We start from the raw sequence: 24,489 nt of genomic DNA, 5'->3' as shown, positions 1-24,489 counted from the left end.
TGGGGAAAGATATGTGTTGTGTAGTGGCATTTTACCAAGGTGATTCGTTCAAGCGTGTCCTTGGTCGATGATCTAGACATCGGCAAGCCGTTTCTTTAACAGTTCCACAACTTGGGAGAAGGTCTTCGCATTCGCCTCGCTCAACTAGATGAGCCGTTAGCATTCAGGAAATCCAGGGAGCGCTCCTAAAGACACACCTTCATCTGCACCTGTCGCGCCTCGCCGCCCTCAAAAGCCGTAAATAGCACCGTAGCCGCCTTGAGCCTGTTTGTAAGCTGGAACTTCATGGCCGGCAGGATGACCGTGTTCAGAATCACGCGCAGCGTATGGTCTTGACGCATGATTAGGCGGACATGCTTCCGCCCGGCGTGCCCCTCCTCCGCCTCCTCGTCGCCGTTGTTATCGTCGAGGGCCGAGGCGTCAAAGGTGGTCGGGTCCGGAACGCCCTGGTCGTCCAGGTCCACTGTCGATTTGGGAACGTTGATCTTCAGCATGCCCGCTCCACGCTCCTTCCACCCCACGCCCTTCTCCATTATGTACATCTTGGCACGTGCCGAGAAAAGCGTGAGTTCCTGGCCTTCGCCATCGTCAATTACGACTGCCGAAGGGGTTAGCGTTGGTTGATTGGTCAAGAAGACTTGTTTCGGAGCCTAACTCACCCTTTTGTAGTTTGGGCTTCTTCTTGTCATCGTCGGCCGCCGTCTTGGACTCATCTCGGTCCTTTTCGATCTCCTTATCCCCCGGATCCTCGGGTCCAGCTTCAGCATTGCTAGCGTCATCTCTGCTCTCTTCATCCTCGGACCCTGCCTCTGCATCGCTATCTGGTGCACCAAACGGCTTGGCAGGCTTGTCGCTCTTAGGGACTTCGCCGGGCTTGCCAAAGTTTGTGAGACGCGATCCTGGGAGGGCACTGCCCCCAAAAGCGCTTGCGAAAGGGCTTGACTTGAATGCCGTCCCGGCGCCCTGTCCGTTGAGGCTGGCGAAGGGGGACGCAGCCGTCTTGGAAGCGAAACTGAGTTTGGGTGGTGACGAGGGGACCGACGGCTTGGGTGCGCCAAATATGCTACCGGACGAAGAGCTTGATGCTGAAGCAAAGGGACTGGGCTTGCCCGAAGCACCTAACGCGCCAAACGGAGAGACCGGTGCGCGCCCAAATTTTGCGAAGCCCGAGCTGGCAAAGGCAGCTGCTGATGTTTGGGGCTTTTCTGTCTTGGACGCTCCGGTCGACTCCATGCTCGATCTTCGGGACGTGCTGCCAGATAGAGGCTCCTGGCATGGGTTAGCACCAGAACATCGGGTAGGTATTTCGCAACCCTTACCACTTCCTCCTGACCACTCTTGACCGCTGAGGCACTTGCTTGACGATCTCGGGGTCGCTTCTTCTCGGGCTCAAACCGGTCTGTCCTGCTCTGGGTCGCGCCTGTGGCGGCAGGCTTGGGAGGTGCTCCTTCTTCGAGCAGGGTCTCGGCAACATCCTTGTTCTCATCTAGCTCGTCGTGTGCCCGCTTTTTCTTTGGCGACGAGATCTGCTCTCTCAAGACTTCTTCCCTTGGCGGGCCCAGGGTGATATCGGGAGTAACTCGTCGTGGAGGGGCCTTATCTTGGGGTGCATCGTCATCCGAGGCGCTCTTATCGTCCTGGGATAACTGCTGAGCGTGCCCCGCCTTCTCCGAGATGCTTGTCTGCTTCAGCTCGCGCCGCGCGGCCGTGGTTTCGGCGTCCTCCTTCGCGGCGCCCGTCTCGATGTCGCTCGTGTTGTGCGGATCGTCGGCCATGATCTCAACGGTCGATTCGATATATTGAACAGCAAGCCTGTGCTCGGCAGGTCCAGGCCAGCTACTTTCTTTTCTAAATTTTGGCCCGGTTCGAGTAGGGCGCCCTGAGACTACGGATCAGTGTGTCAAGGCGTAAGAGTCTGTCGATGCGATATCCTAGGAGACACCAAGACAAACCCCACAGAAAGTGGCACCAAACGAATAAATTAGCTATGAGATTGCGGTGATTTTAGCAAAGTTGATGCCCGCTGTTGCGCTTGGGTTGTGAATGGGGAACCAGACCAATGGATCCATGGAGACCAACCGAGACAGACTCGGCTTGTCGGTCGCACCGGTGCAAAAGACGGGAGCTGTTGCGGGGATTGGCCCAGAGGACCCCACTCCCTAAATGAGGCACACCGGGCCCGCTGAGTCGCTGACAGGGAGTGCTGACGGGAGCTGGCAGTGGGGTCTTCATGGGTGCCTCAGGGTGCCAACTTGGGTGCTTTATGCACTGATCCACCAACCACTGTGCTACGCATGTTCCTCTCTCACACTTCCCAGTTGCGAGTCCTCGTCCATTTGGCTCAAAGGGCTTGTTGGTTTGGGCGTGTACCTATAGACAGCCTCGAGCAGCAGCTTATTGTTGACGGGCTTGTCTCAACCACGGTTGGCTTTGTTTGAACTTTGAACTACCTAGGTAGGTATATTGACGCCGGCCTTGGGGACATAAGGTACCTCCTACAAGCACTGCTGCTCTGCTCCCTCTGATTACCGCTATGACAATACGTATGTATACGCATACAATCCCTCACAATGATGCCTTCGGCCAAAGATTATTATTATCGAACTAGGTAGGCCGCCATAATCTGCTGGGGCCACAGCTGGGACTTATAATGCCTACATGCCTACTACTAGCCAAGCCAAGGTTTACGGTATCTGCCTCGCCCTGCTCCTCTCCCCCTCCGCAGCAACAATATCGCTCACCAGGTCTGCCAGTGCCCTGAAAGACGCAATCTCCTCAGAAAGCGTCAATGGCTCGCCATACCCGTCCCTCACCTCATCATCATGGTCATGCTCCCCTTCCGTCCCCTCCTGAAACTGGTCCTCAAATAACCTAGCGTCCTTCTCATCTATCAGCTCCGCTTCCTCACGTATGAAAACCTCCTTTTCATCTGTATACCCATAGTCCTCGTGATCCTCTGTCTCGAGTCCACCTGCTGTCACACGACAGCCCTCCCCTCCGAATTCACGCCCCTGAGCATCGCCACACCCCCTCCGTCTTCGCGCCCAGAATCGCCATTGTCGACGAGGTCTCTGGTCCCTCCCCACTACTGGCAGCCATCGTGGCGGAGCCGCCATGGCAGATGGGCCGTTCCTGCGGCCGATGCGGGAGACGAACAGACGGAGAAGGGGAAAGACGAGGATTAAGAGAAACACGACTGGGACAAGTGGATTGCTTAAATGAATGGGCTCGGATGCAACTCCGGGGTGGATCCATTCGCCCTCGCTTCCATCCCGCGTGTCGTTCGCTCCCAAGGGAGAGCGCCAGGGTGGGAGGGGGAAGGGGCGTGTGCGATTCGTACTCGGAAGCCGATGATGAACCTCCTCATCGCCGTCGTCCCTGTCAAAGATGGCCGCGACAGCATACCCGACCTTGCGGAGTAAACACTGCGCCACACACCGCACGCCGTCGCAGTCGAGGATCCCTCCCCTCGGCGTGTCCGATCCGACAAGGACTCTAGCGAGCCATCTCTCTCTGGCGCAGATCTCCCTCTCGAGCGAGGCTAGCTGGTGTCTCAGCGTCTCTAGCTCGGCCAGTTCTGTTTCGACTGCGAATACCGTCACCGTATCCTCCTTGATTGAGCCTTCGTCGCCCACTACATCATCATCGCTAGGGGCAAGCTGGGGTATATTGTCGGTTATGGGATGGTTGGTGGTCTGGGATTGTACCACGAGAGAGCTCTCCCCCTCTTCTGGCGTCAGCGGTGTCAATGAGATCAGGCTCTGGCTTTCCTGGGTCCCATCCCCGATTCCGTGGAGCGGGATAGGAAGGCCGTGGGTCAACGATGGCACTTGCGCCGCCAGCAGCAGAAGCGCGCTCGTGAGAGACTGACGCATTCTCTATGGGCTGCCTAACAGGCAGCGACACAGTGAGAAAGGTGTTGATATGAGACGCAGAAAAGGTGAGGTAGACTTCAGTGGCTACCTAGACTGATCGGTAGGGCCAGACAGTCGAAAGGATAGTCAACGACGAGTGGTCTAGGTAGCACATTGGTCTCTTAGACACTCATGACTCGACCTCCACTGTTCTTCCTCAAGCCAGCGGAAATCTAGGGAGGGAGCGACAAAGTGCAAAGCTCCGACGGAAGAGAGGCAAGAAAAGGGTAAACGATAATGGAAACTGTAAGGCCTCAATGTCCTTAGGTGCTCTATCTACGAAGTGTCGATTTGCGACGTCACTTCGAGGGGACCGAAGGCTTCGCAACCACTGCCGTTCTGGAAGAGGACAACAGGTCCAAGATGGCAACCGACCACTCAGCTTACACGAGCTGACGAGTCACTTGTTCTTGGCGCCAAGCCTCCTACTTAATGACGTACCTTAACGACCTCCGTACTCCGTACGTCCGTACACTTCCAAACATCACAGCTTAGATGATCTCCCCCAAGTACCGAAGTATACCACGGAAAAGAGGAGTCTCTTGGATATACTATTGTCGTTCTATCTCTTTATTATCACCTCTGTCTTTTGTTTGGAGTTGCTGTGTTTTGTAACGACCTAGCCCTTGCACTTGCCCAGAGCATGCTTGCACTTCCACCCTCCAGCAACTGTTTCTCACCAATACCTACTGCGATATTATATGTAATTCGTTCGTAGACACTAGAAGGAGTAGAAAACCAGCGTTGAATATGAGAAGCCGATACTCCATGTAATTGCACTTGGTTGTCGAGCCGGTAATGGGCAAGTCGAAGAAGTCAAAACTCAAAACTCAGGGGTAATAATACTAGACTTCAAACAATTGTTCGGTTTCCCATTCACTCCTACTCATACGACAGAGATCCCACCGCAAGGGACATCACAAGACTCGTTCCAGCATAAGAGACCACAAGTGTCCGATGATAGGAGTAACCCGCCGCCCAAACCTTTATTCCCAGGATCCTCTTCCTAGAATCCATATCCACAGGACATGCCGCATCCGCGGCATATTCTTCTATGAATCGCTACAGAACCCATACCAGAGGCAGACTCTACTATCCGCGAGGCCCTATATGTATCTCCCGTTCGTTCCTATCACTCATGAGACCCTAAAATTCTCCCAGCAGGATGGAAACGCCTCCACTTGCCCGGCCATAACTCCAGGGCCATAAAGAGCTAGTGAGAAGAGTAAACTATTCGTAATTCTCGTTACCAATTCGATAAACCAAGGCAGGAGGACGGAGGATGTAATTCCCAATCACGCTGCCGTCGACGACGACGGCTTAGCGTCTGCGATCCCTGTCCGCCCCGCCGCTGCCGCCTCCGGACCCAGTTCCGCGACCGAAGTGATCCCTAAGCCAATTCAGCGCGCCGCCGCCGTGTCCGGTACTACTACTACCGCCACCTGACTGCTGCCTCTGCTGCTCCCGATTCTCCTGCTCCCGATTCTCACGTTGACTCCGTCTGCCTTGAGTATCCCTGCTGTTCCACTCCGACGTAACCGCGTAAAACGCTTCTCCTAGCCTCTCTCTGCCTCTGTCCTCATCCCAATGCCAATCCCGACCCCGGTCTCGGTCTCGGTCTCGGTCCCTCGACATGGACGGGCTCCTCACGCGCGATGACCTCGACGCGGCGGCGCCACCGTCGGACGAGGACGGCAAGGGGGGCGACAGCGAGTTGCGGCGGTGCAGACCCGATTGGCGTTGTTGCGAGTCAGACCGCCATGAGTCTCCAAACCGCCATGAGTCTCCACCAGATCCTCCTGCCCTCGTTGACCCCGAGCCGCGGTCGACCCTGTCGCCGCGGGAGCGGCCTGATCCGGAGAGCGAGCCAAAGGGGAACAACGGAGAGAAGGTGTTGGAGGATGGAGCGGATGAGGCGGACGGCGAGGGCTCCTGACCGGACGGTGAATTCGGCTGCGATGACCGACCTTGTTGTCGGTTATGATTGTTTCCGTTCCCTTCCCTCGTCTCGATCGGCATCCGGCAGATGGGACATGTGTTGTGCTCCTTGAGCCAGAGGACGACACACTCGCCGTGATACCAGTGCTTGCACGGTAGGACGACTACTTCATCCCCCTTATTTATCTCGTCGATGCAGATCGTGCATTCGGCTTTTCCGTCGGGGCCCAGCATCTGGTCGTCCACTCGCTTCTTTTCCAGGTTGTCGATGGCGGCCTGGGACGCAGGTGGGGCGGCGTTGGTCTGCGGGGATGCCTCCATAAGCTGTGTAATTATGCGATCGAGCGCTTCTTGGGTGTAGACTGCATCGCCGTGGACGGCCGCTGCCGGGTTGAAGAGGGAGGCGAGGAGATCGTGGAGACCGCCCCCAAAGGCAGGGCCCGGCGGCGTGCCGAAACCCGGCCGTCGTTGTCCTTCGCCAGGACCAGGCATCATTGGATTACCGAGAAGCTGGCCAAACAATCTATCCGGGTCATTCGAGTTAGCCATATCGCGACCTACGAGGGAGAGGACCCGAATGTGGGGTGCGCGGAACCGCCCAATGGGCCCTCGGGACCTGACGTACGTGCCAAAGTTGTTGAAGGGCGGCTCCCCAGGGCCGCCTCCGACGGTTCCGCTGGTTATTGTGACCCTGGTGCCAAATGGGCCGGTCCGAAATGTCGTCTGCTGGACCCGCGGCCCATGCTGATGGACATGTTCCTCCTGCGAGAACATTCCCGGAGCGGGCATCCCGCCTACCGCTCTGGCACCCCCAAGGTCATGCAGAAGCATATCAGCAAACCGGTGCAGTATGGCATTGCCCTCACGATCGCGATCATCCGGGCCCCCTAACGGTGGCTCGAAAAGCGAGCGCATGAACAACCTCGGGGGAGGTTCATGTATATGTTCCTCGATATCGCCCTCGTCAGGATCCGAATCGGAACCCCCAGGCCGATGGAAGTGGCGGCCGGAACCGGTACTCAAGTCTGAGGGAGTGCCTATGCCGTGCGGCGCACGAGGGTCGTTTGACGGATCGATCTAATCAAGCAGGTTAGCCAGGCCATGTATAGCACTGCGAAGGGGTGGGCTGCGGTAAGGAGCACGAACAATCTCGGTGAAGTCGTCGCCGCATCTTGGGCATTCGAGGGAATCCTGCCCCTCGCGAGTCCACTCGATTTGGCATATATGGCAAAACACCCTCTCTCTTTCGCCGGCGGCGCCGGGAGTACCGTAGAAAGGCGAGGAAGCCATGCCGAATCGTCCGCGCGGCTGCTGGTTGCTCCGCTGAAAGGCAGCGATAGCGCCAAGAAGGCCGGCAACGATGTCGGGATCGCGGCGTGCCTCAGAAGCCAGTGTGTCTGTGAAGCTATGATGCTCAAGTGCAGGACCCGAGGCGACTTGCCGAAGAGCGGTTTCCTCGGGAGGCCCGCAGCAGGAACCGCCAAAGCCAGGGCAAGTCTTTTTGATGTATGTGTATGTACGGAGCCGATGTCGATTGTCGAAGCCCCACTGCCCGGGGTCTGGTCTGCTTGTAAGGCCGGGGCGCCAACAAGTCACCAACACGACGGGCACGGCGGCTTTTTTCGATGTATTTGGTAGGTGCGTAGCACTGCCTCGCAAACTTATGGGCGCTAAGGTATTTTGATAGTTTTGAAATAGTCGTGAGGATAGCAGATTGCTTTTTGGGGGAAGGAGGAAGCTCAGGTCTCGGTCTCGCGGGTGTGATGTGAGGTAATCGGTACCTAAGTGGGTGCCTTGGTGCCAGGTGCCGAGCGGGTTTGCTGCGTCACACTCCCAAGCTCTTTGAGCGTCAATCAACCAAACACCTCCCACTGCAAGCAGGCCCTCGCTCGGTACGGTACGGGAGTGTACCTGACCCGCTTCAGCCCAGTCACCTCAGGGACTCAGGCCAGCAAACACCAGTGTTGTTGTCCTAGGCCTCATTAGTAAGGTCTGAGCTGGTGACATCAATGCTGCCGCCAACCAGAGCACTTGAAACACCTGGACTAGGTAGGTTCCCGTGTAACTCGCTGTATTCGAGTATTCTCTCCTCGCCACGATACGGCGAGGAGAAACCTGTGGCAAACGATCGCAAAGACGAGGAAACAGCAACAGCTACGGAGTACTATCTATATTACCCACCAAGTTACCGGCCAACAGGAAAAGTTGGGATGATGTGTCGATTGATGGTGTATGGCCAAGTTAGATGGCTGGCTCGAAGGGGACAATGGCCCAACCACCCCCAATGAGTCGGGTGTTGTCTCTTTTTGTGCGAGTTGCTCCGGTTTGGCCGCACAAGACTTTTGTTCTATTGTCCACACTCGGATGCTTTGTGAAACTACTCACACTACTGATAGCACACATCACTCACAGCACGGCTGACTGGCGTTGTGGGGTCAGAAGGTACATAAAGGTCATGTTTACCCAGGGCAGCCAGTTCAGTACCTGCAGCATGATCCATCTCATTGTCTAATATTGAGTCAAGGTTGGGCAGGCCCTGGCTTTATGTACTGTCCGTACGTCTCCGAGAATGCCCAACCTGCAGTCTCCGCCTTGAAGCGATCCATCGGCAATGCATATCAGCCTCAATCTCAGGGCTCCAATGGCCGGCGCCCTTTAGCTCCCACCTCCGTCTGCCTGCAGACTCAGGCATCACGCGAGGCAGACAGCGTGCCTGGGTAGAGCCCAATGAACTTCCTCTTGTGCACCTGAAAGTATCGTGAAGAGTGGTATCGTTGTTTCGCTCCCTTATGCCAAAAAGGAGAAGCCAGTAAGCCATGAATGACTCCGCCCTCCATATACAGATACATTGTCCGCCCCATGAAGCTCGATATGCTCATTAGCCAGCGTCATACAACCTCATTTCGCGCGGAGAGACTCATCGCTTCCGGCCCAGATTCCTTAGCAGCACACCGCCGATAATGCCGGCCGCGACCGCCACTCCACTCACGATGGCCACGCCCATGAGTCCCTCTTTAGCCACTTTGTCATCGATCAGGGACCGCAAATTCGTGGCCTGCAGATTCCCTGGCTCCTTCTCAAGGAGTAGATCGTTGTATTTCCGCGCCTCGCCGTAGTTGCCGAGTTTGTAGTTACCCAGTGCAAGATAGTAAAGACATTCTCGGCGTCGTTCCGGTGATGTTCTGAAAATTTCCGAGAGAAGCATCACTCCGAGATGCTGGTCGGTGCGTGTATTCGATTTTACGAGGCCCTGCGAGATAATGTTAGCGCGCACGCGGACGGCGCGAACACAGAAGGAGAAGCTGCAAACCCACCCAAGCATAGTTGAACTTGGTCTGAACGCCTACCATATCGCCCTCCTTCTCATACTGCGCCCGCAGGACTGCCAGCTCTGCAGGATTGAGCGGCCTGTAATGCTGCATCAGTATGTAGGCATGTATGGACAACAGAACTGACACTTACGTCTCTGCATCGATTGCATCTGGAAGCATGACTGGTTAGCTGTCGTTGATCGCAGTTTGCAGATTCGAGCGGACGAGCAGGTACCTACAAGGAAGTTGTGTCATGGTGGGGAATAACAGATCAGATTCTGGAAATCTGCAGCAACTCTTTTGTTATTTTGGTAAATGTATATGCACAACAAGTGGCTTTTCTGGCTTTGACCGTCCAGGATGCTGATTCTTTTGGCTGTTGCTCCAGTTCAGGCCGTTCTGTCGCATACGATGGCCTTTCGATGACGAAGCTGGCCACCAAAACCGGGAGCGATAAGATAAGACCAGCCCCACGGTCCCACCAAGGTTTCTTTGTCGTCTGGGCGATGCAATCTTGGCGCCAAGATATACACCAAACAACTCCCGAGACTCCACGCTGAAGACGCGACGAACAAGACACTTCCGTACTACCCCATTGCGACAATCGAAGGAAAACAGACATCCAACCCCATTTGGAACCAACACCGTTCATACCTCAAGACACCCTACATAAAACGCGACATACAAGCCAGCCAAAATGCTGCTCGAAGAAGACCCCTCCACCGTACGTCCGAGCATCCACCCCTATCCGAAAACATCAGAGCTAACTCCCCCGTTTACACAGCTTATCCGGCACACAATAGCCAACTTCAACATTGCTCCCGACAAGGCCGCCGTGGCGCGCGTGTCCGAGTCGCTGTCGACGCTGCAGCAGGCGCGGGAGCTGCGGGTGCGCGAGGCCGAGTCTAGCTTGCGCAAGCTGGCGCGGACGCTGGGGACGCTGTCGGCGCAGCACGCCGAGCTGACGGCGTCGCACTCGTCGGCGCAGCACGCCTCGGAAATTGCCCGGCTCGACACTCAGAAATTCCGCATCGCAAAGGCCGCCTCGGACCTCGAGATGGAGACGGAGCGCCTGCAGGCCCAGCTCGCCGACCTCCACGCCCGCCTGCAGGAGCTCGAGCTCCAGGGCGTCGAAGCAGCCGCCGACGGCGCCAATGGCGGCGCAGGAGGCATGGTGGAGGATGAGGTCCTGTTAAGGCTCAAGGTCTACAGGAGCCTGGGCATCGAGATTGAGCGGGACAGCAAGGACGGCGAGTTCAGCCGCGTCGTGGTCAGGAATGACCGCAAGGGGGATGTTCATGTGGTGAATATCGATCGGAGGTTCTCGCGGTTTTGGTATGCCAACTACTTTTGGCAAAGTCTTTGATTACCTGGCCGCTTTGCACCGGTGTACGGGAAGGGGGCGGATTATCGGATTGACGGCGTTCTGGAGTTTGACTGGAAGGGGAGGACATTTGCACACACTATACCACTGGGATGTTTGCAGGGTTGGAGGATGTGATCGTGGGCTCTGTTTCGCTGCTATTCATCGCTCTCGCGTGCCCAGACCCGAAATGGGCCCCTTATTTTGGTAAATATCTTTTTCCTTGGCCAATCCTTCGATCGTTTTCCGTTCCCATTTCCCACTTGCTAACCATACCGAATCCAAGCCAAGCCGTCTCTTCTGTGCGTTTTCCATCTCATTGTTGATGCGCAAGCAAACGCCGGTAATGCTGCCTCTTTACAATACGATACATGAAAGGTTTGTATCAGGTCAGCCCTAAAATGACCTACTTTAAACAGAATGCTCAAGCACAACATCCAGGTATTACTACTGCTCAGGCTTAGAAATTGCGCGGGGGTTTCTTGGTCGTCTTTGGCGATACCGAATCCCGGTGATATGGATCCTTATCTGGGATCTCACCAGGAGCCTGTACTTGGACCGTTGGAGTAAAAACGACGCGGCCATTGTTGGGCGACACCGGTGCCCTCCTTCCAAAATCAAAATCCCTCGACTCAGGCACACGGGCATTGATAGTGGAAAGCCAAGCTCCTTCGCTTGGTGGGCCCGCCGGGCCGGTATACGGCCGCGGGTGGTGTCGCGGATAGGATGATACCCTCTCGAATCCCAGGTCCAACCGTGAGTTGATTTTGGTCCACTCAGCGCTGTCCTCGTCATCAGAGAGCCGCCAGCCGCCAACGCCTTCAAAATCGCGATCCAGGCCGACAGAGGGCGTCAAACAAGCCTCTAGCGGGATAGTGGGGAGCAATGGTTCGCCCTCGTGGATTGGAGGGATGGACGTCATGGAGCCTAGACTCACTTGGCTGGAGCGACGAGAGCGGCGCGGGCCAGCAATAAAGCTGTTTCTGCGGCGGTGCGGGCTGATGTAGCCCGAAGACCCGTAGGCTGGTGTTGATGGAAAGACCAAACCTGGGGAAGGCGTGCTGTATCCGCTGGCGATGCTGGCGCTGGCGAAGCTGGCTGTGGGCGAGACTGGCGTCTTCAAGCCATCCGGGCTATATTTCCGGTTCTCGAGATCGGTGGGCCGTATGAGAGGCGATCTACTTTTGCCCATCAGACATTGCGGAACAGCGTTGAGGGCGATCTCGAGATAAACGGAGGCAATGCGGAACAGAAGCACTCCAAAGGCTATGACGGTCGTGAAGCCCGCAAGAAAGGCTAGTGGAATGGTGAAAAGGCAGACAAATGGCACAATCAGATGCCGGACGCCGTGAAGGAGACCCATTGCGCTGAATTGACCCACACAAATGCTGCTGCCGTGCTGTGGTTTTGGAGAAGTTCGAGAATGTATCCCAGACGCCCCGAAAGGCAGGTTGTGGCGGGGCAAGCCCCAAGATATAGAATACCGGTATGGGGTGAGGAAAGTTCGCTGCGTATGATGTCGTCAAACGGTGATACGGTCGATCCCGAACGGACCTGTTGCATGCAGCTCAGTTCTGTTGGTGTTTGACAAAGACTCGGGCAAGGCCGGAGTGGGATGCTTGCATCTGGGGAGTGGAATGTTTTGGTCGCTTTGGTGTCTTATCATCAGGATACCCTCAGCCCTCAGCCGATGTTATCTTCTGGCATGTGAAGGCGCCGTTGCAGTGGGGGACTGCCCAGGATCCACCTACTGTAGCCAAGAGGGGATCGCGCTACACTAGTCCCAACGCGAGCATCGAACCCAGCCACTCCAGCGAAAAGCTCACTGCAGTTCCACTTTATCAGAACACTGCCCGTACATGGATACGTACATACACATGTTACTCTGGGAATGCAGTGGGATTCTTCACAGCTGCCACGCCGAACGTCTCAGCCTTTGCTCAGGTCCTACCTTCTCAATTGTCAAGGTTGGGAGACTCGAACTACGGTAAATTCACTAGAGGACTGCAGCGGCTGTGGTCCTTGCGGCTGTCCTTTCCACAGCTGCAACGAGCTGATCTCTAGAGCTTAAACGGCACCTGCCGAGGCTACCTACTCGAGCTGCTCTAACAAGTACGGATACACATGGTAAAAACATCCGTGTGTGCAATACATAGCTTGCATTTTGCATGCAGTAATCCCGTGCGGGAATCTACGGATACACTAACGTTATGGCCCGGTTGACTCATGGAGGGGAAAGATCGACGCCAAGGCTTAATCGAGGGGTTTCTTGGGTTCTAGCCCAATGAGGACTGGAAGAGGGGCCTTCTCCTCACCACCTTTATTTTGGGAATAGCTTCAATTAGCTTTCCAGCTTGAGCTCATTTTTGCTTGGAATTGCTTTGCTCATCGAGCCACTTCCTGCAGACAACAGACCTCAGGCAGCGCGATGCGACAGGGGCTGAGCAGCAACCCAAGTTTCGAGTCTGCCCGATGACATGTCAATGACATACACAGTAGCTCAGATTTCGGGTTAAGCTTTCGGCTCCAAGCGCACCTTGCACTACCTACAGTGACTCCTCCACGGGTACCCGGAACCTGGCCCCTTCGTACGCAAGCTCTACGTGTAAACAGCCCAGCCCCAGACACAATGTGTCGCACGAGCCATGATCAACCCCCATACACCGCTACCCTCGAGCACCCTGGGGTACGTGCAGACGATTTTCCGTGGCAGATTGGCGTCTGTGATGCCCACTGCCACCCGACTGACACCATGTCGTCGATTGCTAGCATACGCGGCATGCGAGCTCGAGCCCTGACTATCATGGCTACCCGCTGCCAGGACCAGGACCTTGTCGCTTCGGTCGCGGCGCAACACGTCATCAAGAACCGCGCCGCGCTAGGGTCAACGGCAAGCCAGAGCTCTGACAAAGTTATCCCCGCGTTTGGATGGCACCCTTGGTTTTCACACCAACTCTATGACGACACGGCCGGCGCCGTGAACAGCACGTACGATCCGGCGGCGCCAAACGCGGCTGAGCAGAAAGCGAAACACTATAGCGCCGTTCTTTCCTCGTCGCCCGACGCCGAGTTTGTCGCGTCGCTCCCGGATCCTCTATCACTCAGTAGCTTCATAGCCGAAACACGGCGGCGTGTGCTTGACGCGCCGGTGGCGCTCATAGGCGAAATCGGCCTGGACAAGGCGTTTCGCCTGCCGTGGCCGTGGAAGGAAGAAGACCGGTGGAGCCGTGACGAGGGCCTCACCCCTGGCGGCAGGGAAGGACGCACGCTGAGCCCTCATCACGTCAAGATGCCCCATCAAGTACAGGTGCTCAAAGCCCAGCTCCAGCTGGCCGGTGAGCTAGGGGTTGCGGTTAGTGTCCACGGGGTGCAGGCGCACGGGGTGCTGTTTGATGCCTTGGCATCGCTGTGGAAAGGGCACGAGAGAGAAGTCCTGTCGCGGCGAAAGCAGAAATTGGTGGCTCAAGGTGCCGAAGACTTTTCGTCAAGCGATGAAGACGACGAGACAGAGGGCGCTGAAGATGGCGCGAGGCTGTGTAGGAAGCGCTACAAGCCGAAGCCCTTTCCCCCACGTATTTGCCTGCACTCATTCAGCGGCGCACCGCAGATGCTCAATCAGTATCTGAACCCGGCCATTCCAGCCCGGGTCTTCTTCTCGTTCTCAACAGTCATAAACTTGTCGACGGCCGGCGGGGAGAGCAAGTTCCCCGAAGTTATCCAGGCTTGTCCCGATGACCGGCTGCTGGTTGAGAGCGACTTGCACTCGGCCGGCGATGATATGGACCGGCTCCTGGAGGATATGTACCGGAAAGTTTGCGACATCAAAGGCTGGACCCTGGAGTACGGCGTGGAGAGGATACGGAAGAACTATGAGGAGTTCATATTCGGTTGAGTCCCGACATCTTGCATATCCATGACCGTAGCGACGCACAGCGTGAAGCACTTCTTCTGCTTGAAATGGAGACGCTTATAACTTATCCGGTGGCAGTTCAGAGTCGTGAGGGTGCGGTTCTAACACTGGGCCAGGGGCCAGTTCGGAACGGCACAGTACTGTCCATACTTGCAAAGCCGAAGCGCAAACACACAGGTTATCTGAACATTCTCTCTCGCTCTTCGGGGTGTATCGTGGTTTATTAACCTATGCCAATGCTAACTTCGCTTCTATGCGATGTAAGCCCCCACCTCCGCTTCCTTCGGCTCCTTGGGTGCATTATCCGCACCAAGCTTAAATACTACATACTTGCCGAAAGGGCACGAGAACTGTCGCTGACTCACCCATTGCAGTCCCATGAATGAAAAAGTGTCGACCGTATCCCGTATAAGCAAACACGAACATATTGCTGCGGGTACTCTAATTAGTTATTAAGAATATAACGCGATCATCTAGCGTCCATCATCCCTTGTCGGGAACGGTATAGACCGGCACATATACAGTACAAGCTAGAGCCTGTTACAGACTGCTACCCTGCCCCTCGATCTAGATCCTGGAGACTGGGGCAATGTCCCCGCCTCCCATCTCTCGTCATTTCCCCAACTCGGGCCCAAATACAATTCTCAAATCCTCATTATTCCCGCATTGCCCAGGCCGCTTGTGTCGCCTCGTGCAAACGCCGAGAGATCGGTCGGCTCTAACGGCGTTGCGGAGGGGAGACAGCTGCATCTTGAGTTCTCAACTACAGTACCGTATACATCGCGGAGGAGGGGCTCAAACGGTCTTTATTTCCGACGGCAGCCTCATCGGCAATCCTCGTCCGAATCTCTAGGTTCGGTGACGCGGGTTGACGGGCTGCATCGACTGCATACCTAGCTGACTCTGAAGTTCTTATTTCCAGCGCGCGCCATACACGTACCTACACGTACCTACACGTAAGGGGGGCCGTTCATCTCTTGGCGCTGCTCTCTCCGTCCAACGCCCGGGCTGTTCCCAGTCGGCTCCGTGCTTGGCGTTGATCATGGATAGGCCAGGGCCGATGGGCCTGCCGTCAATCATGCCGAGCGTGGTCGGAGCAGCATCGCCCATTTATGCGTCGCCTTCTTCCTCCTCCGGTCCCGGCGCCGATTACCATTACGCGGTTCTGCATCATCAACAACAGCACCATCATCTCCCGACCGTGACCCCCGCGGCGCAAACACTCCGCCGTGGGCCCAGGAGGGCGGCGCGTCGAGACGAGCTGGACGAATCCCCTCCATTATGGGGTAGTAACGGTAGTGCGGCTGACGTCGGAGGCGCCGGCGGTGATAGCGGGAACGCCACCTCGGGCAGCTCCCGTCTTGGCGCGTCGGCCGGAGACCGAGACAGCAGCACTGCGTCGCCGATGGGCGCAGCGGAACCGCCGAGGAAAAAGCAAAAGCGCAACAAGCCGACCTTGTCTTGCTTTGAATGCGTCGAGAGGAAAACCAAGGTATGTGCATTGGTTTCAATTGCTGTCGGTTGTTGACATGGTGCCGTCCTTCATCATCTCGATTAGTTGTACCCCTTCATTGTTTTGTTTGATTCAAGTTTATCGTCTCTCTGTCATACCTCGTCCCGACTCTCGGTCAACTAGTACTGACAGGAGTGTTATTGCAGTGCGACAGAGGGAGGCCGCATTGCCTTGCTTGTACGTCCTGCAGCTTCCTCCCTTGTCCCACGAGGCTTTCACTGACTAGGCGCAGGCATCAAACGTCAGACGGAATGCAGATATGCCCATGTCGCCAATCTTCTCGAGTAGGTGGCTCATGCGATTGAATGTGTTCCGCCCCCTTTTCTTCCCTTACTTATGCTGCGATACAGAGAGACCACGCGAAGCGCAACCAATGGCCGCCGCATGACAAAACCGCCCAAGAAAAGGCCCGAAGGCCCCAAGACGGTTATCCCAAATGCGGCGGACCGAGGTTTCGATGTCGAACGCCTCAAGGCACTGGGTTCGGTAGCCACCTCTACTGGCCTCCTTTCCAACGTCCCCTACTCGACCCCAGGGGCGTCCAATGTCTTTGGCATCGGATCAGAACACCCCTTCGCAAACTACTGGACCTGCGACGGCGGCCTGCCCGAGGTAATCCAGGTGCTTCCCGACAAGCTGCAGGCCGACGCCCTCCTCATGCGCTACTTTGAGTGCGTGGACCCGGTGTACCCATTGATCCACCGCCAGACATTCTACGCCGACTACGAGCACTTCTGGGCCCTCCCGCGGCCCGAGAAGGATGTCTCGGATGCCGCTTTTGTGGCCCTGATCTTTGTGATGCTGGCGATGGGCACGCAGTTTGTCTCGACGACGCCGCCGCCGCAGCGGAAGCACTCAGCCGAGTTTTACGCTTCCGCCAGCAACCAGGCTTTACGTCTATGTTCGTACCTAAGCACCGCGTCTCTCCGAAGCGTCCAGGCCATGGTTTTGATCACATACTTTCTCATCAACGACAACCACGCCTCAGACGGATGGGCATTTGCCGGCATCCTCATGCGGCAAGCATACGCGATGGGCTTGCACCGCGACCCGAACATCGGTAACACCGCCTTTCTGCTTCTCCCATCCTCTCTTTTTCTCTTTGCATCCATCAGCCTAACCAATCTCCCGCTAGTCGTCCCGCATGCATCGCCCTTCGAGAAGCAACAGCGGCGCAAAGTCTGGCAGGCCGTCCTGCTGCAGGACACCTTCCTGACGGTGCTCCTCTCGCTGCCGCCGTCGGCCACGCACACGGACGTGTCGGTCGACGACCTGGTCGTCGAGGACGACCACTCGTCCATCGGGAGCGACGACCCCACCGACACGGCCTACATACGCGGGTCCTGGACCCTGGCCAACCTGGTCCAGGAGACCATCTGCTCCCCGCGCTCGCTCGACCTGCCCATCTGCTCCACCCCGCGCCACAAGGCCAAGCTGGTCGCCGACTTCCGCGCCGTCTACCGCTCCTTCCCGGACGTCTTTCGCAGCTGGGACAGGGAATCGCTCGCTGCCGTGTGCGCCGCTGCCGCCTCCGACGGAAGGGACAGGGTCGCGGCCGTGGTGGTCCCGCCCGCCGGTGCGGGTGCGGGTGTGGGTATGGATTTGGGTGTTGGTGTCGGTGTCGCGGGGGAAGGCGGCAAGCGGCGCGTCGTGCGCCAGACGCTTTGGCTGAGCAGCAATTACTTCCACAACCTGATGCTGGTGCATGCCTCCGAGACTAAAGGGGTGCCGCTCAACGTGCGCGGCACGCTCGAGGCGGCCCACGACGCCATCCAGGCCTTCTTTGTGCTCTTTGAGCTGTTTGAGGACGAGGCAAGGGTGTGGTGGGTGTTTAACCACCGCGCATTTCTCGAGGCGCTGTGCATGGGCAACGTCCTGCGCGAGGTCGGCATGAGGGAGGGACCCGAGGCGCTCGAGAGGGATCCGTTGTTTGTCAGGGCTAGAGCGGATATTCGTGAGATTCCTTACCCTTTTCTTCCTTTCCTTCCTCAACCTCACCCAATCTTTTCGTGTTGATTGTTTAACGAGGGCTGTGGGTTTGATCAAGACAGTGTGCTAACTTGTGTCAATGACCAACAGACCGCATGATACAGATTATGCAGAGGATGTGCGAGGGCGAGCAAGGCTCTCAGACGGCGAGGACTAGGGTGCAGGTCCTGACTGAGTTGCTACTCTAGCCTAGCATATTTACTGCGTATGGTGGTTTGGGCGTCGGGTTGGAGTTTGCCTCTTTTTATGTAGCGCGTCTTGAGTTTTGTTTCTCTTCGCTAATTCCAGACTAAAGGAGCATATATACCACAAACTGCTTTGCTTGTGTTTGTATTAGGGTTGGCAGGCTATCTCGGCGTATTTTGTCAATCAACCCCTGAATATGCTGTCCTACCGGTTTGACGTCTTGCCTACCGGTTCTTGACCTGTTGAGCCGAATTGGTCCTGGGGTATTTCAAGGGTAACCCACGACAATCACTGCAAGCCAAAGCTGACTATTCTGATCCAGTTATCTCAGCTCGCCAGTGTTCACCAGTGTACCAGATCGACGTGGAACTGCCGGTAACAAACCCAGGTCTATTTCCCCGTGCTCCCTCCCGAATGTAATGCACAACGTCCCGGCACGCGGGTTTATCAGGCATGACGAGTCGGCCTAGAAATCGCCTGGCTCAATCATGCTTTTCCATCTCCGCATCAGTAGCGACCTCAGCTGCTTCCTCCTGAACCACGCCATCTTCCTCTTCTGGGACAAGTGCAACCAAGGTTTCCGCATCTCCAATGCTGGCCTCCTCCTGAGCCTCGGCGTCCTTCATTTCCTCATCCTTTACCTCGTCATCTTTCGTCGTATCCTTATTCTTCTGTATGCCCATATTGATGAGCGGCGTCGTATCATTGTAGATCCGCAATAACATGGCGCTGCGATCTTCCTTGGGCAGCATCAAATTCAAACTCTGAAAGCTCTTCCACAGGGGCAGGGCCATGTGCTCGGAAAAGTCCTCGTCCCCTTCCTCGGGCTCGATGCGGAGCACGCAGCAGCCCAGCGCCAGATCCCGGACGCGCTCCCCGATCTCGTCCATCCGCTTCCAGTCGTCCCCGGTAATCTTGGGGAACATTTCGACAAGAAGCTTTTTGAGCGTCTCCTTCTTCTTGAGAACCACAACCCTCTCCTCGCCGACATAGCCATGCAGGATAGGCATGCCTTCGGACTGGATGCGCCAGCGGCAGACCTCGGCCGACGGCGCGTCCTGCTTGACAAACATTTTGACGCCGCCGTGCACGAACTTGACGCCGCGGCCTTCGTTGAGCACGAGAATGTCGCGCACCAGCGCGCTCGTGTAGTAGATGGCCTTGGCGGGCTCGCCGAGCGCATTGCGCACCATGTACCGGTCCGAGGGGAAGCGCGGCGAGATCTTGTAGAACTCCGACACGTTCTTGATGACTTCATGGTCCGGGGAGAGAAACTTGAAGGGTTCCTCGTAAGGACCGTCCGGCTTCCTCCTTGGTACCGGCATCATCTCCGCCTTCGGGACGGCTGATGCTGCCGGGTCTGTCTGCTTGACTTCTAAAGTGGTTTCCTTGGCTGCTTCGCCGTTAGCAGCCCCTTCGGTTTTGGGCTTGACCTCAGGTTCGTCTTCGATCTTTGCTTCTTCTTCAACCTTGACCTCTGAGGCCGTGGGCTCAGCAACAGCCGGTTCCTCCGAGAGCCTTAGCTTCTTAACGCCGGCTTCCTCTTTATCCTCTTCCTCCAGGGGCCGCTTCGCCGGAGCCGCTTTGCCATTGGGTTTTGCATTCTGAGCGGGCTGCTTCCTGTTCTCCTCGGGCTTCGCCTTGAACTCGGACTTTTTGTGGAGAGCGGTGATAAAGAAGCCGCCCGTGTCCTGCTGGTGGGCATAGACACGCATACACCGCTCCAGGGGAAGATCAGCGCAGTCGCTACCTGCAGGTCTGGGAAACATGCTCTCGACAAGTTTGCCCGGCGCGACACCATCCTCGGTGGATTTCGTGTACTCCTGGACCTCCTCCCACGTGTTCCATAAGCGACAAGACTTGTCCATGATTTGCCACTTCCTCAGACCTGGCTTCCGCTTTAGTAGTGGGAGCTGATCGCTGCAGTCAATGATTTCAACCTTTTCCGGTCCCCCGCAACGTTCAATCGCAGCCGCCACTACGGCCTCGTTCTCGACAGGGTTCATGCTGCAGGTCGAGTATACTACTCGTCCGCCGGGCTTCAGCATCTGCAGAGCGCGCACAAGAATCCTAACTTGAGTCAGGTGAAGGCCCAGGGCGTTACCAGGCGTCCAGTCTTTCCAGAGGTTGACGTTCTTCCGAAGCGTGCCATCTCCAGAGCACGGGACGTCGGCGAGAATACGGTCGAACTTGAGGTAGTTTGGTTGGTGGGGTTTTTCAGGGTTCGGTATCCTCAGTGCAGGATACATGGTAGCGTCGTGATTTGTAACGATCATGTTTGGCGATGACAGGCGCTTGAGCTGATGGATCAGCATGTGACTGCGCTTGTAATCGGCGTCGTTGGCGATAAGCATGCCGGTGGCTCTGCCATCGTCGCTCGGGTCGGCTTCCAACCGCGCGGCCTCCTCTTCCTGAGCGTCTTCGGTTTTGACTGCGTCACCGGCGAAGGTGCGAACAACCTGCCGAATGCGTGCCTCCTCCCCGCGGTGGATCATTTCCAGCAATTGAGCTGCCTTGCTGCCGGGCGCAGCGCAGAGGTCGAGGACAGTCATGCCGGGCTTGAGGTCCATGAGCAGAGGCGGGATCATGCTCACCACCTCCTGTCTGCTGATGTTGCCAACGCTGGTTTCGGACACGAGGAACTTCTGGAACGCGGCGAATGGGGGGAACTTGCGGACGACATTCTTTGGCGTGGTCATGGACCAGGCGAGCGAATCGGGGTACCATGGAACAGGTTTGGGCGGGTCGACGGTGACGCCTTCGTGAGTAATGCGTGTAATTTCGGGGATGTATCTGGTCTGAAGCAGTCGCTTGACGGCCAGCGCGTGGCTACACAACCGTCAGTTCGCAACGATATGCCGGAAGGACAAGTTACTCTGCATATCATGTCCTCACCCTTTGGACCCACAAAATCTGAAGCTGTTGGGTAGGTCTCTCTTCAAAGCCGCCCAGAACTCGGCCTTTTCGTCATCAGGTAGTCCCAGCAGCGTGTCGTAGTATTGCTGCAACTTCTGGTTCTCCTTGACCACCTCGGGGTATCGCTGATACGGCTGATGGCCTCCACGGTTGTCACGGCTGCGGCCGCCACGACCGCCGCCTCGGTTTCCCTGCAACAAGTACCGTCAGTTTGGATTTCCGAAGGCTTGGGTTGAAGAGACAAAGAGTTTCGGGTTGTCCTCACCCGTTTCCCACGCCCCATGACTGCAATTGCCGTAAGCGACGCGACGAGATTAAGGGCAGTACGGCGCTACTGGAAGCAGTCACGATGCGGTCCAGGTACTTTCAATTGGTGGTCGCGTTCAGAGAATCAATCGCAGCAGCACATTTTTTCCCTGACGAAAGCAAATGTGGGGGCGGGGAAATCGTTATCTTGCCGCCGGCCCCTGCTCTCCATTCGCACGATGTGGGGCTACAAAGCCGACTGTGTGCCAAGACACTAGTGAGGCTAACGTTAGGAAGTGTACTGTACTCCAACAGCATGTCGTGAATCGTCATGCTCAAGCAGCTCTTGATGGAACAGGAAGAAGCCATGTAAGTAACAGCTAGATTATAAGACATGGTGGTGTTGGTACTTTACATGCAATATACATATATGTCGTTGTATCAATGATTCTAGGTAGATCCCAGTCCTTCGTTATGTCGGATTAACAACTAGAGGTTGGTATCTCTTATCAAACTACTCCGTACTCCGTATTGACTGGGGGAATTGCAGGGGGTCCGAAGCAACGGGCGGACCAGCCGCGCAGTTGTTCCAGCTCACCCATCCAGCAAGCCCACAATCCAGTGCACCACTCTGTCCACCCCAAGGCCATTGATGGCGCTGACAGGAATGGCCCTGCAATCCTGCGTCCAAGCACCCTCAACTCCGCTGGGATGGGGTTCGTTCCCGTTTGTGATGGCGGTAAGATAGTCTCTCAGCTCCTCAAAATTGCTCTGCGTATCTGGGAGATCGCCTTTGGTGGCTACCACAAACCAAGGCTTCCCGGCAATATGGAGCCCGCCAACGTTCGTCGTAGGGGGGGAATAGTCTGCCATCCCGATTGCGCCCGGCATGAACGAGTCGTCCGCGTCATCGGTACCTGCCGCGTCACTCCAGTCAATGGCGGCTTGACGCTCCCGGAGACGCTCTTCCTCCTCCCGCATCTGCGCATACAGCCCGACCTCGTTCCACAACGCTTTCAGGGCGTTGACGGCATTTCCGGCCCCCAAATCGAGGACAAAGGCAAGGACACCAGCCCGCTCGACGTGCCGGAGGAAAGCGATCCCGAGGCCCTTGTCAAGATGCGCGCCTTCGATCAGACCAGGGATGTCGGCAACCGTGACCCTGGTGCGCAATTCAACCTCGGGCTCGTTGCTTGGGGTGAATGGGTCGTCAGGTGATACTCGGCGGTAGCTCGTCACCGTGGGGCGACCCTTGTTGTTGTCAAGGACAACAGTGCCAATGTTTGGCTGCAACGTGGTGAAGGCCCAATGACCCACCCGAGCACGACTGTTGCTGATGGCACGGAGCAGGGTGCTCTTGCCCGCGTTGGGCAGCCCGACCAAGCCGACATCAGCAAGGAGTTTGAGCTCCAGCTCAATCTGCATTGACATGGCCTTCTCTCCTCTGGTGGCGTACATGGGCTTTGGCACGCCTCTGGTCACGAAGTGAGGGTTCCCCAGCCCGCCGAGTGCCCCAGCCACAAGCAAGATGGGCCGGGGCGTGGGACGAGATAAATCCAAGTGTAATGGCTCCGGGGGCTGCTTGAAGATGCGGTCTCGGTTCGGCAGCCTTGGCAGCTCGATCCGCCTGGCGTCCGAGGACGACATTCCAGGGTAGAGCATCCACTTCTCTCGTTCGAGATCTTCGACCGGCTCCCCATCCGGCCCTTCCTCTACTGGCACCGGATCGCGGCTCCTCCTGCGCTTGCGGCGTGCGCGGTACTCGGCTTCTGGATCGTCCCGGCTTAGCTCTCTGACGACGGTACCCACGGGGACTGAGATGACCACGTCATCCCCGCGCTGCCCTCCCCGAGCGCTGCCTTGGCCGCTCTTGCCCTTTCCTGCACGCACGATCCGCCTTCGGGCCAACTTGTGCAGCGATGTTTCGCCGTGCACTGCCTGGATGTACACACTGCCGCCGTGCCCTCCGTCGCCGCCGTTGGCAGGCCCGTCGGGCAGAAACGCCTCTCGATGGAAAGAGATGCAACCATGGCCGCCGGCGCCGGCACAAACGGTCAATTTGGCCTTGTCAGCAAAGTTGGGCATCGAGTAGTCGTCCGGTGCTGGGTTTAGCCGGGAGTTCGAGGCGGGCGTTGTGGTTGCGACGCTGGTGCTGCTGTGGCGCTTGCCCTTGACGGCGGCCGCGGCGACTCGGGATATGTTGTTGCTGCCATTGGGCGCAAATAATGACGGGTAGAGGAATGGTAAGAGTACCCGTGGGTTATGAAGGCAGCGACAGGCCATGTTCCGTGGTGTAGAAGGGAAAGGGTTGAGACATGCCTGTCCTTCTTGAATTCATGGGGATTCTCTTCATGGTTCAGGTTTAAATTTGGACAAGGGACAGGGGAGACTTCGATAAGATAAGATTAGCCCTCGGATCCACTCACTCAATTCACAACCCTGTCAATGCCGTTTCCTTCTTGCCTCCACTGCAGACAAGATTCCGCAAAGCATCTCTCCCTTTGGTGGTGTTTTGAGGTTATCTAAAAACTGTGCGTACATATGTACCTATTTATCCTCTCCCCGCAAAACCCGCGCCATCCATGGTTCGCGTTACCTCGTTCATGCAGGCGCTCAATTGGCCATCACGCCTGCTGACCCGCGGCCAACGGTTCCCTTCCCTGGCAGCCGTTGCGTAGCGGTCAGCCATCGGGGAATGATACTTTACTTTCGGGGTGAATCGGTTAACATCCGTCCGCCACTCCGTCGTCTTGACCCGTCACGCTGGTGCCCAATTGAGGCTGGGCGAGACGGCATTGGGTAGAGCCGGACACCACGATGCAGAACGGAATTGGCTATTCGGATCATTCCTGTTACTTGATTGTTTACCTTCTCCCTCTTCCTCTTGGTCAGGCCCAGTCACCAGCACCACTTGTGCTGATCCGGGCTGCCCTCTCCACACTGCCGTTTTCTTCTGCATTCTTTCCCGGTTCCCCTCACGGTTTGCACCTTCCTGTCTTGCTGTGATCTCCCATCACGGCTCTAACTAAGGTACCTTGCCACAAACGTTGCCTCTTTTTCCCTTATCAATCTGCTGGGCTCTGCGGATACTCGATTCCATACGACGACTCAATCGTCTGAATTGGGTCTGCACTCTGCAAACCTGCAATCAAACCCTCCAGCACGACGCGGGCAGTGCGAACCAGAGCAGAGAAGCCCAGTCG

The 24,489-nt window shown here is 56.6% G+C and overlaps 9 protein-coding genes across 9 annotated transcripts; 3 read left to right on the top strand and 6 right to left on the bottom strand.

Moving 5' to 3' along the window:
- Window positions 1-72: 72 nt before the first annotated feature.
- N656DRAFT_768799 (PH domain-like protein) lies at window positions 73-1,775 on the bottom strand (the record flags this gene model as incomplete). The annotated part of the gene is made up of 4 exons (XM_064813653.1): window positions 73-144; window positions 198-598; window positions 660-1,269; window positions 1,320-1,775. The coding sequence occupies 4 exons, from the start codon at window positions 1,773-1,775 to the stop codon at window positions 73-75; spliced, it is 1,539 nt and encodes a 512-aa protein (XP_064669716.1).
- A 722-nt stretch (window positions 1,776-2,497) lies between these two features.
- On the bottom strand, window positions 2,498-4,262 carry N656DRAFT_845456 (uncharacterized protein). Its single transcript, XM_064819201.1, has one exon. The coding sequence runs from the start codon at window positions 3,873-3,875 to the stop codon at window positions 2,685-2,687; it is 1,191 nt and encodes a 396-aa protein (XP_064669715.1). The 5' UTR covers window positions 3,876-4,262; the 3' UTR covers window positions 2,498-2,684.
- A 972-nt stretch (window positions 4,263-5,234) lies between these two features.
- Window positions 5,235-7,142, bottom strand: N656DRAFT_798492 (uncharacterized protein; the record flags this gene model as incomplete). The annotated part of the gene is made up of 2 exons (XM_064817762.1): window positions 5,235-6,929; window positions 6,999-7,142. The coding sequence occupies 2 exons, from the start codon at window positions 7,140-7,142 to the stop codon at window positions 5,235-5,237; spliced, it is 1,839 nt and encodes a 612-aa protein (XP_064669714.1).
- A 1,193-nt stretch (window positions 7,143-8,335) lies between these two features.
- Window positions 8,336-9,579, bottom strand: N656DRAFT_779638 (TPR-like protein). The gene is made up of 4 exons (XM_064815233.1): window positions 9,401-9,579; window positions 9,315-9,333; window positions 9,167-9,260; window positions 8,336-9,102 (listed from the first exon to the last, which is right to left on the bottom strand). Exons 3-4 carry the CDS (start codon window positions 9,200-9,202, stop codon window positions 8,770-8,772), a joined length of 369 nt encoding a protein of 122 aa, XP_064669713.1. The 5' UTR covers window positions 9,203-9,260; window positions 9,315-9,333; window positions 9,401-9,579; the 3' UTR covers window positions 8,336-8,769.
- Window positions 9,580-9,682: 103 nt separating this feature from the next.
- Window positions 9,683-10,718, top strand: N656DRAFT_111183 (Spc24-domain-containing protein). Its single transcript, XM_064808511.1, has 2 exons — window positions 9,683-9,887; window positions 9,948-10,718. Exons 1-2 carry the CDS (start codon window positions 9,861-9,863, stop codon window positions 10,527-10,529), a joined length of 609 nt encoding a protein of 202 aa, XP_064669712.1. The 5' UTR covers window positions 9,683-9,860; the 3' UTR covers window positions 10,530-10,718.
- A 249-nt stretch (window positions 10,719-10,967) lies between these two features.
- On the bottom strand, window positions 10,968-12,213 carry N656DRAFT_779636 (uncharacterized protein). The gene has a single exon (XM_064815232.1). It carries the CDS (start codon window positions 11,887-11,889, stop codon window positions 10,987-10,989), a length of 903 nt encoding a protein of 300 aa, XP_064669711.1. The 5' UTR covers window positions 11,890-12,213; the 3' UTR covers window positions 10,968-10,986.
- A 942-nt stretch (window positions 12,214-13,155) lies between these two features.
- N656DRAFT_710196 (Metallo-dependent hydrolase) lies at window positions 13,156-14,418 on the top strand (the record flags this gene model as incomplete). The annotated part of the gene is made up of 1 exon (XM_064811649.1): window positions 13,156-14,418. One exon carries the CDS (start codon window positions 13,156-13,158, stop codon window positions 14,416-14,418), a length of 1,263 nt encoding a protein of 420 aa, XP_064669710.1.
- A 1,423-nt stretch (window positions 14,419-15,841) lies between these two features.
- On the top strand, window positions 15,842-18,126 carry N656DRAFT_710067 (uncharacterized protein; the record flags this gene model as incomplete). Its single annotated transcript, XM_064811641.1, has 7 exons — window positions 15,842-15,928; window positions 16,096-16,126; window positions 16,182-16,233; window positions 16,300-17,009; window positions 17,085-17,497; window positions 17,591-17,903; window positions 18,029-18,126. The coding sequence occupies 7 exons, from the start codon at window positions 15,842-15,844 to the stop codon at window positions 18,124-18,126; spliced, it is 1,704 nt and encodes a 567-aa protein (XP_064669709.1).
- Window positions 18,127-18,219: 93 nt separating this feature from the next.
- N656DRAFT_837181 (mitochondrial GTPase 2-like protein) lies at window positions 18,220-23,790 on the bottom strand. Its single transcript, XM_064818819.1, has 3 exons — window positions 21,950-23,790; window positions 21,020-21,231; window positions 18,220-20,953 (listed from the first exon to the last, which is right to left on the bottom strand). Exons 1-3 carry the CDS (start codon window positions 23,567-23,569, stop codon window positions 18,607-18,609), a joined length of 4,179 nt encoding a protein of 1,392 aa, XP_064669708.1. The 5' UTR covers window positions 23,570-23,790; the 3' UTR covers window positions 18,220-18,606.
- Window positions 23,791-24,489: the final 699 nt, after the last annotated feature.

The sequence above is a fragment of the Canariomyces notabilis genome, assembly GCF_033297395.1.
Source record: "Canariomyces notabilis strain CBS 508.74 unplaced genomic scaffold N656scaffold_12, whole genome shotgun sequence".
Classification (NCBI taxonomy): Eukaryota; Fungi; Ascomycota; class Sordariomycetes; order Sordariales; family Chaetomiaceae; genus Canariomyces; species Canariomyces notabilis.
Note: the sequence above shows the minus strand (reverse complement) of the source record. Positions and strands in the feature narration are given on the sequence as shown.

Bases quoted from the DNA above. Each gene is read 5' to 3' on its own strand.
- N656DRAFT_779636 (XM_064815232.1), bottom strand. From the start codon at position 11,889: ATGGGTCTCCTTCACGGCGTCCGGCATCTGATTGTGCCATTTGTCTGC.
- N656DRAFT_111183 (XM_064808511.1), top strand. From the start codon at position 9,861: ATGCTGCTCGAAGAAGACCCCTCCACC. The intron at 9,888-9,947 runs GTACGTCCGAGC...CCGTTTACACAG, and splicing joins TCGAAGAAGACCCCTCCACC to CTTATCCGGCACACAATAGC.
- N656DRAFT_837181 (XM_064818819.1), bottom strand. From the start codon at position 23,569: ATGGCCTGTCGCTGCCTTCATAACCCACGGGTACTCTTACCATTCCTC. The intron at 21,232-21,949 runs GTCAGCGCCATC...TACTTGTTGCAG, and splicing joins AGGATTGCAGGGCCATTCCT to GGAAACCGAGGCGGCGGTCG. The intron at 20,954-21,019 runs GTGAGGACATGA...ACGGTTGTGTAG, and splicing joins AGATTTTGTGGGTCCAAAGG to CCACGCGCTGGCCGTCAAGC.
- N656DRAFT_779638 (XM_064815233.1), bottom strand. From the start codon at position 9,202: ATGGTAGGCGTTCAGACCAAGTTCAACTATGCTTGG. The intron at 9,103-9,166 runs GTGGGTTTGCAG...ATTATCTCGCAG, and splicing joins CCAAGTTCAACTATGCTTGG to GGCCTCGTAAAATCGAATAC.
- N656DRAFT_845456 (XM_064819201.1), bottom strand. From the start codon at position 3,875: ATGCGTCAGTCTCTCACGAGCGCGCTTCTGCTGCTGGCGGCGCAAGTG.